The sequence below is a fragment of the Odontomachus brunneus genome, unplaced genomic scaffold (genome assembly GCF_010583005.1).
Source record: "Odontomachus brunneus isolate Ranch 3 - 2012 unplaced genomic scaffold, Obru_v1 Obru_scaffold_010, whole genome shotgun sequence".
NCBI lineage: Eukaryota > Metazoa > Arthropoda > Insecta > Hymenoptera > Formicidae > Odontomachus > Odontomachus brunneus.
Genome location: NW_022639460.1, coordinates 2,734,618 through 2,748,952, shown reverse-complemented (window position 1 = coordinate 2,748,952; position 14,335 = coordinate 2,734,618). Strand labels below are relative to the sequence as shown.

The window sequence follows — 14,335 nt, the reverse complement described above, 5'->3', positions numbered from 1 at the left end:
TACCCTCTCCCTCTCTCTTTCTCTCTTCGCGAAACGGGTTCCGGCCGTTAACGAGATGGTGGTGCCGCCCGCCACCGTGATAATGGACTCGTTCTTAAAAGCCCCCGTCAGGCTCGAATCGGACAACGGCATTCTTGCTGTGCGCGAAAAACGAGAGGCGAACGCGATCTATTCGCCGCAGAAAGAGAAGAGTGAGAGAACAGAAAAAAGAAATATACAGAGAGATACTCGGTGGACGCGTCCACGGTGAAACGCGTTCCAAAAGGCACCTCTTCCCCGAAGAATGTGCCAGTGAATCGCCTCTTCGGTGCGAACGAGCGCGAGACCTGATCGCGTTGTCGCTAGACAGCTACTGAATGCCGAGTACCGAAGGGCTGCTCGCGAACGATCCCATAATTTGTGTGTCCATTATACGCGACCAACAATCGTATACGTATAATTATGCATAATCCGATAGCGTGCAATTTAATACGAAACCGCGCATGCAGAATTAATGCTTCGCTATTTTACGACGATAAAATCGCCGCATCGCCGGCGCGACGACAAATGCGAAACAGAGGACGCGGGTCAGATGGGAAAAGTCGTACATTTTTTTACGTCCCGCTTTCGGCGGGCAAAGGGTAGACTTGATATATAATATGAGGGCCTGCGTGCGCGATAACGTCGCGATAATCCGCAGGGAGCCCTCAAAAATGTGGACGGGGGTGTATCCCGGGTGCCCCGGTAACCCGATTAATCGCGACGACGCTCGACAGGCACGCAGCCGACGAGTTTCATCGGCCGCCCCCTTGGTTCGTTTGTTCGCCTTTTCCTCTGGGACGACGTGGTGCACACCTAGTATACACGTGTGTGCAAACGTGTGCGCGAGAACTGCCTCCCTGTGCGTCCTTCTGCGCGCGATGATTGACTTTTTTTACGTGGCACTCTGAAAAAGTGCATCTCCTCGCGCCAGCAACTACCTCGATTTGTCATTTTCCGCGGGGAATTTTGCCTGAAGAAATTCATAGGGAAAAACCAATAAAATTTCGGTTGCCCTCTGCCAATTTACTTTTATCAGCCTTTAATTCTTTACTTTATTTTATTAGTTTTAAATAAAAACTAATTTTCGTCCTGTGTGCAAATGCAAATTCTAGAATTTAATACCGAGAGAACGGCTGTCAAGCTTTTTCTCCGTCGAGCTCGCAAATGCAATAACCGCATTAACCTTCCGCAAACTAGGTGAATGTCCCAAACCATGTGGGGTTTGCACTCTGAACATTATCCATCTACAAATATATCATTTGAATAAAAATGTACTTTAAAATGCTTTTTCATCGTTTCTGTAATAAGGACAGGTCCATATTTAAAAAAAATATAATATATACAGGGTGTTCCAGACTCTCCTTCTCACATTAAATGGGGATGTAGAACGGGTTGAGGTGAACACAAAAGTCCTGTACCGTTTTGCGATATTCGCAATAATAATCGAGATATTAATTAACAAAGATTGGTGAATGATCACGCGAAATATGGTAGATGAGCTGCAGTGCGCCGTCTGCCGTTGTACATTTATACATTAAATCAAACTGAACAAAAAAGTCCTCTACCATTTTGCAAATGACCACATAGATTTTTGGATATTAAAGAAAATTGTTACATATATGATTGTGTACCATAATGCACAAATTTTCTTTAATTAATATCTAAAAATCTGTGTGGTTATTTACAAAATGGTAAAGGATTTTTTTGTTCAGTTTGATTTAATGTATGAGTGTACAACGGCAGATGGCGCCACTGCAGCTCATTTACCATACCTGATCATTCACCGATCTTTTTTAATTAATATCTCGACTATTACTGCAAATATCGCAAAACGGTACAGGACTTTTATGTTCACCTCAACCCGTTCTACATTCCCACTTAATGTGAAAAGGAGAGTCTGGGACACCATGTATATAGCAGAGAGGTTTAGAATCTCTAAGATAAATTCAACTCCACATGGCTCGCAAAGCGTTAGGAGCACTTCCTACTTCACCCTCGCGAAAGAACGGGACGGAATCATGCGAGTCGCGTGTCACAGCGAGTGTCCTCGCGAATGAGCGATCGCTCATAGGAGAAGATCATTAACGCAGCCGAGGAGTGCGTGCTAGGCTATGTCGCGGCTGTTAGTCCCTCGGCGCCGAAGTAGCGCAACCCAGTTTTGCGTCAGACCTCCCTCGAGGCAGCGAGGCGCGCTCCGATGCGCCAGTCAGCTCGTTACAAACGGGCAAAATACCCTCGTCGTCTGCAATGGCACGGTGCGAGGGGCAAAAAGGGATAACATCGTATCCGCGATAAAACGGCCTTTTCGACGCAGCCTGTGCGCGCGGGAGAGATTAATGAGCGTGGATCTCGTGGAGTCCCAAATGGAAATCAATGAATCACGCTCTGCAATGGGGAGAATTTTAGTAAAGGTTACTAATAGGAAATATGAATGTATTTCAAGGCTTTGTGTAGATACCATTTCGAACAAGGAAAATTACGGCCAATCAAAGCCACATCGCGATTCTCAGGTACGATTGTCAATTAGAATTATATACGGGAAGATTCCGTATTGTTGAGTACAAGTCAGACGCCGAATTATTTTTCGGTCTTTACAAACGTAATTTTCTTTACTTACTGATGGAATTTTGTAACCGTGAAACCGAAGTCGATATTCCGCAACAATTCACCATCCTTTCATTTCATATGCGCTATTTATATCTTAAGAAATGGAACGTGATATTAAAATACTTGCTATGTTTGTAACGAAATTTACTATGTTCCTTAGTAAGATAGATCTTATTCACAATTTATTCCTGATCTGCTAAAAGCATAAAAAATTGAAAAAAACCGATTTGAAATCATAACATCCTCTTTGTGTGGGATAGCGACGCGTAAACAATATTGCAAGCTTCATCGGCAGTAGCTCGTCCAAAATCCACATGGATGCAGTTTAATTGCGTTCTTTCTGTCGGCGATTTCGTGAAAATCGTGGCAATTCCGATCGGCGTTATATTCGTGTAATTTTTCTTCCCGCTCGATACTCTGAAAGAGGGAGATTGATAGGATTGTTGTCTTCGCTGAAGAATGTCTATCGAAAAATTGCGATTTTACGATCGCGATGCTTCGAGGTGAGAGTAGATGCGGGCATCGGCATTTCCGTTTAATTTCACTCGACGGGCTTGTACTGAATTTTCAGACTGTCGCTACCTCAACTGGCAGTTGAATCGTGCGACGTGGAAGGAAACCTCAAAGCAGCCCTTGTCGCGCGTTATTCCTGATAGAAATTATCTCGTGGTATATTTGTCGAGATGGGCTGAGCGAGATAAGTCGCGGGTAGGGTCGGAAACCCTTAAGAAAACAAGCGGGGATATAAAAATACGCGTGTCAGAACACGTGCCAGGTGGCGGTGCTCCGGAAGTTTCGGCATTTCTCCTCCTTTTTTTCACTTCTTCTTTCAAAGAAGCAAACTGTGGACCACGTATAAATATCCACTTTGCGACATAGTATTGCAGCCGTTTCTTTCGTGTCACGCTCGATTTTTCAAGCGTTACAAGTTTAACGTCCATTCCGAAATTGAAAAGATTTCGTCTGGTGCATGTTTTGTTAATGTATGTTAATGTATGAATTGAAAATTACCTTAATTCACCGCTGTTCTCAAGTTTCTTTTCGTGGAAAAAGATTGGCGAAAAAAGGAAAAGAATTATTGGACGTGTATCGATCTGAAGAGACGGTAACGCATGAAAAATAAACTTGCACACGGTGTTAAAGGGGTGTCAAGTAGCTTCTCTCTTTCAGTTCGCTCTTTTCAGTCAAGTCAAGCTTCTCTCTGTCTCTCGTTTCTCTCTCTCTCTTCTTCTCCCCTTCTTTTTATCCATCTCTCTCTCTCTCTCTTGTAGCGTTGTTGACTCCGATGCTCCGATGGAAGTGCAAAGGGACGTCGATTCCTCGTTCCATTTCATTTGTGGGTCACGTTCATCGATCAGTATCGTCCACGAGGGAATTTAGCGCGTGTCAACGCTCCGATAGCAAAATCCTGAGATTTCTCGCTCCACTTCTTCCAGGCGACGCGAACCCGAAAAAAGAGAAACGGAACGAACAGATAACGAGTCGCATCGACACAAAGTGTCTTTATGGACGACCAGCTGATCAACATCGATGACGACTGTTTGTCTTGGTAGAAGAGTCTAACGTCTTTGTTTGCAATGCGCTTGTACAAAGGAGCGCGACGGGGATTCCTGTGGTCGTACCTGCGGATGAAATGGGTCGACCCACTTTCGGTGCGTCGGCCTCCTCGATTATTGCAAGTGTTGACTGTCGATTAAGCTCTAGCCGCTGTGACGCCCGACAGACTGGCCGCAAATCGAATTACATAGTTAATCGCTTTGGGGCGATTTGAAAAATTCACCGATTCTTTTCTTTCGTTCTTTTTCTGTCACATTGTCAACAGGGAACAATGAGAGTAATGATACTGTCGACTACTCCACACGTATACTGAGAGAAAAATTATCTTAAAATCAACAAATATTTCCTTGGTGGGTTCCATTAACATATTTACTTAAATCTACATTCTCTTTACTTAAATCAAATATTGTTTACTTGATTTAAGTAAACAATATTTGATTTAAGTAAAGAGAATGTACACTGAGAGAAAAAAATAGTTGGAATAACTATAATCTCACTATATTTTATAGTTCGTTTTGTCCTCAAACATATATTTATAGTTCATCTAAACATGAAGATATAGTAGAATGAACACAGATTTATAGTCACCATCTTATTACTCTATATATATGGTAAAGCACCTTTTGGGAATATAGTTACATGTACATATATTTGCCAAATATTCCAATTGTATTGACTATATAAAATAGTTAATTTCTCTTACCATTCAATATTTGCCACCTTACCATATTTTTTATTTCAAATAATTATAATTCTTGGTAAAAATTTTACACGGGTCAGTTATACTATACTTATATTGTAAATATTACAAATATTATGGTAACATTTACTATAAAAATTATATTCCTAACTATAATATTTTTACTATGCCATTATAGTTCCAAATATCATACAGTTTTCTCTCAGTGCATGATGTGGAGATTAAAATATCACAAGTGACCTTCGGGCTTCTCAGATAAAGTTTCTGCAAAAGGGAAGAGCAGATTCGCGCGGAATTTTTATCAATCGCTTCGTCATCGCCGCTGAGACATCGACAATCGTATAATTAGCGCGACCCCGCACGTAACAGCTGGTGAAAACTCCACACCGGTCTTGTGTACTCTCGCCATTTACGGATCCAGTATATCCATTAATGTCGTCAAATGTTTGCGCGACTTTGATCGCGGGTATACCGTTCGCAATCATCCACCTCCACGTGATACAACAATCAGAGTACACTCGCTTACGATCAACACAGCGCTATCGATCAACACAGCGACGTTGAAATGGACTCTGATAGCGTAACGGCACATTGAACGGCGTAAGAGCACATCGTAGACATCGAGTTATTCTTAATCCGGATTCGGCGAAAGGGATTAATTAGCGGACATGAAGCGCACGCTTGCTTCAGCGATAGGTACAATCGAGTGTCGATGCAAATTGAACGCACTCACTTTGAAATCTATAATTTTTGCAAAGCACACTCCGCCGATAGGATTAATGCAATCGTATGAAAGAGGAAGGCTTTATTGTCGCTCTCACGGCAATGAAGAGGAATGCAATATGAACACGTCAGCAATCCTTCGAACGTTTATTATTACCCCGTGTGCGTCGCCAAGATAAGTGTCATCAATAACTTCCGAGCAGAAGTAGATAGAATTTTCATCACGAGACAAGACGAGCTAAAAGGAGGATCAAGGAGTCTCGAAGCAGATGTTCCTCGTAATAATAGACGAGAGAGAGTCTCCGTTTGTTTCTTGTCGATACCTGTCGGGTAAAAGTAGCCACGGAGTTAATTAGAGACATACAGAAAGCAAGAAGGACAATTTACGTGATAAACTGTGCAAAATACGATGGGGGAGAACACAAGAATTCTCTGCGCGAATTCGCGTAATCTGCCCGTATTTACGGTCGACGGCGAAGGGATAGGGCAATCCTTCCCACAGGTGTGTTTTATAATAAACAAACTTGCGAGAACAAAGGTGGAAGAAGGAAAGGTTGCGCGACTTTCACCATGACAAACTTCAAAACGCATCCGACATTCCAAAAGGAAGATTTACCTTCTGATAATTACTCTGCTAAGAAAATCGATTACTCAGTTTACTTTCCTTTTTTAAAATAAAGGTTATCTTTAGTAAAAATTCAATAATAGTTCTCAAATATACTTATCACATATCTTAGGAAAGTTTATTATCATGTACTCACAAAAGAGGAATTTGTTCTCTTTGTGAAAATATCATAAAACTTTATTTAAGAAGAAGTTGGCTGAACTGAATATTTGTCTCAATTAAATATTTTTAACTGAAATGTCAAATTTACCAGGATTCAGAATTATCTTGAATAAATTTGGTGCTCGTAATGAACTTATGATTTGCAGATACAAACTTATAAGATGCTCGAAATATTTACTTGAATGCAGTATGCACTTTTCTGTGCGTATTAGAATGTTTTTTTTATCTTAGAGGAATCTCTCTTTTTGAGGCTACACTGAGAAAAAAATTTACTAAATTTCAAAAAACGTTTGTTTGGATAGTACTATCAAGATGTTTATTTAGATTAAGTAATTATTTTCTAAAATTAAATATATAAATTTGTTTCTTTAATTTTAGAAAATAACTACTTAATTTAGGGTTTCTGGCCTCTCGCATTGTCTATCTCTTTTTAATGACGTCAGAAGCGAGAAAATGCATGTTAAAAATTCCTGTGAAATACATTGAAATAAAAATATATATCCATAAAGTAACACTTGCAATCGATTAAACAAATTTCTGCAGATAATAAATTTCTGTAAGATATTTCGTGCACTTGCTTTTTGCTCTAACAATCAATAATTTATTATAAATTAATCTGAATAGAAATAAGCGAAGAAATAGTTTAAGAAGATGAATTACATGTCACGTTAATTCACGATAAATTATTGATTGTTACAGCAAAAGGGGAGTGCACGGAATATCTGACAAATTCGTTTAATCGATTGTAAGTGTTACTTTATGGATATACATTTTTATTTTAACGTATTTCGTAAGAATTTTTAGCATGCATTTTCTTACTTCTGACGTCATTAAAAAGAGATAGACAATGCGAGAGGCCAGGAGCCTTAAACAAATATCTTCACAGTGCTATCCAAACAAACGTGTGAAAATATCATAAAACTTTATTTAAGAAGAAATTGGCTGAACTGAATATTTGTCTCAATTAAATATTTTTAACTGAAATGTCAAACTTACCAGGATTTAGAATTATCTTGAATAAATTTGGTGTTCGTAATGAACTTATGATTTGCAGATACAAACTTATAAGATGCTTGAAATATTTACTTGAATGCAGTATGCACTTTTCTGTGCGTATTAGAATGTTTTTTTATCTTAGAGGAATCTCTCTTTTTTCTTTTTTGAAATTTAGTAAATTTTTTTTCTCAGTGTATATTTAAAAGAATTTTGCTAAAGATAAGATAATATTTCTTTGGGCGTCGGATGCAAATGTAGCGCGCTTGTTGTCTTCATTATCTATTACAAGAAAAAGTGTCGCATTTTTCTTCCACCGACTAAAAAACGATTTTCCGTCGACTTTCGGAAATCCGTCAGGCTGAGCAGCGTCGCGACCTCTTCGCCGTCAACTGATCCCATCGACCGCGATTCGGCGATTCGCAGCCAGGCGATTGCGATCGCAGCTTGCGGAAGGTATCGCCACGGGAGAAAGGCGCGCTGCCGTGGCTGCGCCAGGAGGCGACCGGGCACGGCGAGTCCCGCCGAATCCGATCCCGCGCGCGCCTCGTGCGCGCGATCAATAACGCGGGGCGTGCACCGCCACGGCGTGCCACCCTTTCCCATCTCCTGGCCTAGGTGTAGGGGTCCTCGGTACCCCGGCTGACCTTCGCGATCACGCGCGAAACTCATGGTGCGACGAGAAACCCTCCTACCCGCGCGAGTGTGTTCGTGCGAGAGAAAAAAAGTAACACGAGCGCATGCCATTGTCACGCGCTCGTGCGATAACGAATGCTCTGTCTCCCCTGCGCTCGCGTGCCGACATCGTCCGGTCACTACTGCGAGTACGTCGCGACGTGAGGGACGGAGGAGAGTTCCGCGATCACTCTCGTGATTTCGAGAGGATAATCGCCGGGGAAGCGGCGACGTGTCGCTTCTGCGTCGCGCCGCAACCGAACTGGGAAAATACGATCCACTCGTGTCGAGGGCGCGGTTCTGCTGCCAGGGCGCCTTCATAAGTTTGTGGTCGATATTTTAACGCACCTCACGCAAAGTTCAAAATGTCTGTTGTTTTACACTGAACATTCAGTGGTCGATTTTTCGCCAAGCAATAATCGTAATAAATATTATAAAGTTTCTTAGATCTCACATATTTGTCTTGTATCCAGATATGTTATGCAAATAACTTGTATCAGAGTCACTTTAAAAAAAGTTTTGTCCTATAAAAGGTTAAAAGGATCCTCCTCTTCTGAAAGTCACCCAAGGTCTCTGCTAGACCTTTCCCTCTCAATGTCCTGTATATATATATTGTCAAACGTTCCCGAAGGATCAAGTATCAATATATCTGACGAAATTCGAGAGCTCATCTCTCGCGGCAGGGCGTGTTCTCCTTCCCCCTCGTTCCGTCTGTTCCGGCGCGCCTGGTACTCGATACCAGAAATAATTCGGTCCTGCAGCCCGATCACGGCGGGCGGCGTTCCGGGATTCTCTCCGCGGTTCAACCGTCGGCGACGACGACGACGACGATGGGTGTGCGGCACGCGAGCGAACGAAGAGAGAAAAGAAGGAAGGAAACGAGCCAGCATACACACACACACACACACACACCCGCTCGTTCACGTGCACCCGAAAATAGACGCGCGACGAGAGGGGTGGCGGCGAGGGGCAGAGAGAAAGTGCACTGCTCGATTATCGAGAGAACCTGCACTTAGCACCCTGCGCTCTCCCGGTCGTCAGATAAACGCGTGGAATTTATCGAGCCGATAAACCCCCTGAAACGGAACATTCCCCCTCGTTTTCGATCGTAGCCCCCGTGGGTCGCGTGGCTCGTCAACGACGACGAAGACACCGCGGCGATAACGAAAAGTCGGACGCGGTTCCGCGAGAACGGGTAAATCAATTCCGCGCTAATGAGCGCGCCGTTTCGAGGGTAGTCAGTCGATTGGCAGCGTTTATCGGCCGCCACGGCCACGTGGCTGAGCGAATGCGCCGAGTCAAGCGTGGTATCTGTCACAGCCTCTCTCCGGAGTTTCGCGTCGTCGACGCGCGCGACCTAGAAAGAAAAAAAAAAAAAAAAAAAAAAAAAAAAAAACAATAGCCGAGGAGTCTCGTCCCGTTGTTTCGCGATATCGCGCCGCGATTTAAGCACGTCGCGCGCGCGCCGCTTCCGTTTCCTGCGAACTAATACGATAAAAGTCGCGGTTATACACGGCGGATCTCGCGAATCCGCGGAAGGACTCGTCGACCGCGATAATCGCACGCGAGCGTTTACGCAAATTGTACGTGCGCACGCCATTCGCGGAGAATTGCGTCGTTATCGGTCTCTGGCTAGGAAGCGCGCAAGGAAGCGTTCGCCGACCGCGCGAACGTAACGCAGATTGCACATACGAGCGTGTGCGCGCTTCCTCCACATTCGCACTCGCATCCGGTCACGATAACACACGCAGACACACACACACACACGAGACACAAACAGAGGCGATGATATCGCGGTTTTCGGCGTGTGTGGCACGCATTCAGCGTGGAATATTTCGCGCGACTTTGCGCGCTGCGATCTCTCGCGATCTCTCGCCAATTTTTCCAGAGAATTTTTCCTCGAGAAGGACAAACTGCTCGTCGTGAAAATTGCGTCGCGATGTCAAGGGATTACAAGACAGGAAGAAAAATTATTTGAAGAGTTGTAAAACAAGTTGTAAATTATGGGAGCAAGGAGTGTGAAATTTTTGTTGTGTATGTCTACTAATGTTATCTTGATACAAATAAAGTTAAGTTTTTGTGATGAACATTAACGTTACTGTGTTCATCTAAATTTCGTTCTGCAAAAGAATCATGCTAAACGGTAATTATTCTGGCCTTAACAGGAGAATGATCTGAAATCAGTATTGATATTAAGGCTCCTGGCCCCTCGCATTGTCTATCTCTTTTTTAATGACGTCAGAAGTGAGAAAATGCATGCTAAAAATTCTTGTAAAATACATTTAAATAAAAATATATATCCATAAAGTAACACTTGCAATTGATTGAACAAATTTATAAGATATTCCGTGCACTTCCCTTTTGCTCTAACAATCAATAATTTATTGTAAATTTATTTTAAATCTGAATAGAAGTAGGCGAAGAAATAGGTTAAAAAGATGAATTGTATGTCACGTTAATTCACGACAAATTATTGATTGTTAGAGCAAAAGGAAAGTGTACGAAATATCTTACAAATTCGTTTAAACGATTGTGTTACTTTATGGATATATATTTTTATTTTAACGTATTTCGCAAGAATTTTTAACATACATTTTCTCGCTTCTGACGACATTAAAAAAGAGATAGACAATGCGAGAGGCCAGGAGCCTTAATTTCAGATCAAAAGATCAAGTTGAATATACTATCACGCCATGATATTACCGCATCTTCTGGGAATATCAACAGTTAATTGCATTTAACGAATCGATAGTGCGACCTCTGGTGAGCCAATGAAAACAGGCAAAAGTTACATGTGCACGGCGAATTGTATTAATTTGCCATATCCCTGGCGATTCAATGGTCGGCCAAGCTCTTGTGCAGTGAATAAAAATGGACACAGTGGCCAATATTAATATGTATGTGTGTGTTACTGCCACAATGTCGACTCGCTCGGGGACTCACTAAACAGGTCACACAGCTGCTTCTCGTTTTCGTAATGCACTACGCGGTGCGGCATTGCGGCAACAGCCGCTACGATGTGAAAAGTGCGTCGGACAGGAGAACCGTCGGGAGGAGAGATCCGAGGCAGCAGTTTTAATCTTTCAACGGCGGCGGCGGTGACGAAGGTGGCGGTGGTTTATCTCCGGCGGGAGATTGACGCGTGCAGTGCGTGCGGTCTTTTTCCCCCTTTTCCAGCGGCGTCGCGCATTGTGCTTGATATTTACTATTCCTCGCCGGTGCTTCCGGTTTTTGTCACCGGCAGGAAACGCATGACACTTCGGCCGCGCGAACGATCCACACGCATCTGTGCTACACGCTCGATCGATCACGTCCCGTGCCGATAACACTCGATGCACTACTCATCCGGGCCTCGCTCAGAATCGAAAAACGCGGCCCTCATTCGCGTGTTTTGTATTATTCGGCACCGACGTCAAATTCGTCAAAATTACGCGAACGGCAACGCGCTACGTCATCGCGCCGCAATATCTCCAGCCATTTCATCGTCGACGGATTAACTTTGCATGACAATATGCTATTTTCTTGCTTCGCTTCCTGCGCGCAACTGCAGCGCAAAGATTGCATAAGATGAGGGCAAGACCGAGAATGACACGACAACTTGACCGCATTACTCGAGCGACAAGATTTGTCGAATTTTCTGCGAATTACACTTTGCGACTTCGCGCCGCACGCGATTCCTACACACCCGATAAAATATAATCTCATCCTCGGAATCTTCTTATATGTAGTAGTCTCTCGGGAGACCATAAAATTAAAATAAAAATATATCCTAAGGTTCGCAAACTAGAAGAAAATATTCTAACCACAATACTATTCCTCTTCATTACAAGAATAAACAATATTCTTTCGGTACAAGTTTTTAACTTACAATATAGGATTATAATTTGAAACTAGAATTTCTTTTGTTGGATGTTAGAACATTTTCCATTTGGTATCAGAAGAATCTCCTCTCAAAGTTATATGGAGAATGAGTTATTAACTATTGCCAGCTGGAATATTTTCAAAGCAAAAAGCAAAGGTGATCCTCGAAGTTACTTAAAAAAAATACCACTATAAGACTTCTTTACACGGATTAATTGGAATTGATAGCTGTTGCATCCGGCTCCAACAGCTCATAATAATGAACCAAATGTAGCTTTTTTTGAGGCGTTTCAAAGCGTTTGCAACGCTTAATGGATCGTACCTCTCATGCCAATGTTACATAACAAAAGAAACAGAAAAAGAGAGAATTAATTGATTTAAAAATTACTTTTTAACTGTTTAAGAAAACTTAGATTATTCATTTGTACATCTAATATATATTCTTTTTTTTGATGCAACGCCGTGAGTTCTTATAGAAAAAAGAAGCGTAATTTAATTAGTTTTACTCACATTCGTATAGTAGTCCACTTCCTTGTAAGGGTTCACAGCCACCAGTATGGATCCCGTGTACGTCTGTGATAATGTCTACGTTAAGGAAATACATGACAGTTCGAATATCCATATCATCCGTGGAATATATTATTACCGCGTACGTCAATATCAACAAATTAATCATTCCTATTATTATTATAAACTCATACTTAATTAACTAAATCATATTAATAAACCACCTATAATATATTCCTCATTAATATTAATAAACAGTAGTACGGGCGTGCCGCCGCCGGTTCAGGGATGCGGCTGACATTTTTCCACGTTCATAACCAGACGCCCTTTTGCCGTCACAATGCAACGCCACCCCTTTTTCAACATATACGGTTCCTCCGTAAATATGCGTCCTTCAGCGCTTACGAGCTGGGCAGCGCACCAACCACGAATCGTCCTAAAAACGCGTGACCTTTTCTACAACAACTCGCAATTCCGCCTCGATCGCGATCATAGCGTGAAGCATTTTATGAAGCACGAACGGAAAGCCGTTCTATCCATTTTTATTACTATGAAGAGAGAGAGAAAAAGTCTCGGAGCCGCGAGCGCGATCGAGGACATCGGCGTTCGTCCGTTCCTTACAGAGTGAAGTTCAGAGTTCCCCAGAAGAGTTTGCTCGGTGAGTTCGCGAATGATATCTCAACGAATATTTTCTTAACGGAGATTGCGGCACACTCGTGTGCCGCATTCTACAATTTATTTATTTCCAGCGCCGAATCGTCCCGACTAATGAATCTCGAATTGAAAACTCGTCGGAGAGAATCATGTGAATCCCGAGAAAAGACACACTTTCTCTCTCTGCATTATTTCGAAGAGCACTTTCCGCGATCACCCGTTTCAATTTTATACAATTACTCGTTTCTGAAATCAATTCAGAAGTGGTGTGTGTCTGCGAAATCATGCGACCTACTTCAAAGTACAGCCCTATATATGGTAGAAGTACATAAAATCGCGGCGACATTTGGGGGAGCACTTCTTAGAAAAATAATATCCGCGATAAGGACGAGAGGAGGATAGATGGGAGGAGAAGAGGGAGGGGGAGGGCACTGGCGTCTCGCTTAGAATTGCACGGCACGGTTTTCCCCGACCGCAGGGATATTGCCGAAGAAATCCTCAGGGAGCATCGCTATTGCCTTCTCTATCCCTTGCATAATAAGTCGAGGATGACATGCTTTCGCCGGCACAGGCAGCGCACGAAGGAGGGCTCGGTAATGACGTCACAGCTCGGGGGTCACCCATAGGGGGAATGACTCATTGCTGAATGCCATGCAGTTTGCCAGCAGAGGGGGGTGGTACACCTATAATCGTACGTACACCCTTCTGCAAGAAGGGGCGAGCTGGGGTGTTCTGTGGCCCGGAATTACGAAACTCGTTCCGACGAAGTAACGATCTGGCTTTCCCCATCGCGCCCGAAAAATTATAAAGATGTAGGAGGATGTATCCATTAGCAATAAAAAGTCAAAAATCATAATTTAGTGAGTTGGATCATTCTTGCATAACTATGGTCAAATACTAAATGGTTGGGAGACACGTTTAGTTATGTCATTATACCACTGAATGCCACTCAAACACGTATGAACAGACAGCAGCAATGAAGTTTTTGCTGTGGCAACCGTATTTATAGCAAGTGATATTCTTAGTGTTTTCTCTCGTACGGTTTACGAGCGGCAACATGAACGCAACACGATCCCATCCTCTCCGAGGGTGCTCAGTTCAAGATTAACCGTAGAAACCTAAAGCCCAAAGGAAGCTGCCATCGATGAGGCACACCCTTGTGTAACTCGGTTCCTTGTCTCACGGCGATATTAATGTGTCTATAGTCAGAGAGAGAGAGAGAGAGAGAGAGAGAGAGAGAGAGAGAGAGA

General features: G+C 42.8%; 1 protein-coding gene across 2 annotated transcripts in view; it reads right to left on the bottom strand.

The window, feature by feature from the left end:
• The window catches only part of LOC116840631 (myosin-I heavy chain), a 41,832-nt gene that overhangs the window by 11,752 nt on the left and 15,745 nt on the right, over positions 1-14,335 (bottom strand). For both annotated transcript variants that reach the window (XM_032807562.1, XM_032807564.1), the window contains exon 3: positions 12,435-12,497. In XM_032807562.1, coding sequence (XP_032663453.1) covers positions 12,435-12,497 — 63 coding nt within the window. The remainder of the gene's footprint in view (positions 1-12,434; positions 12,498-14,335) is intronic.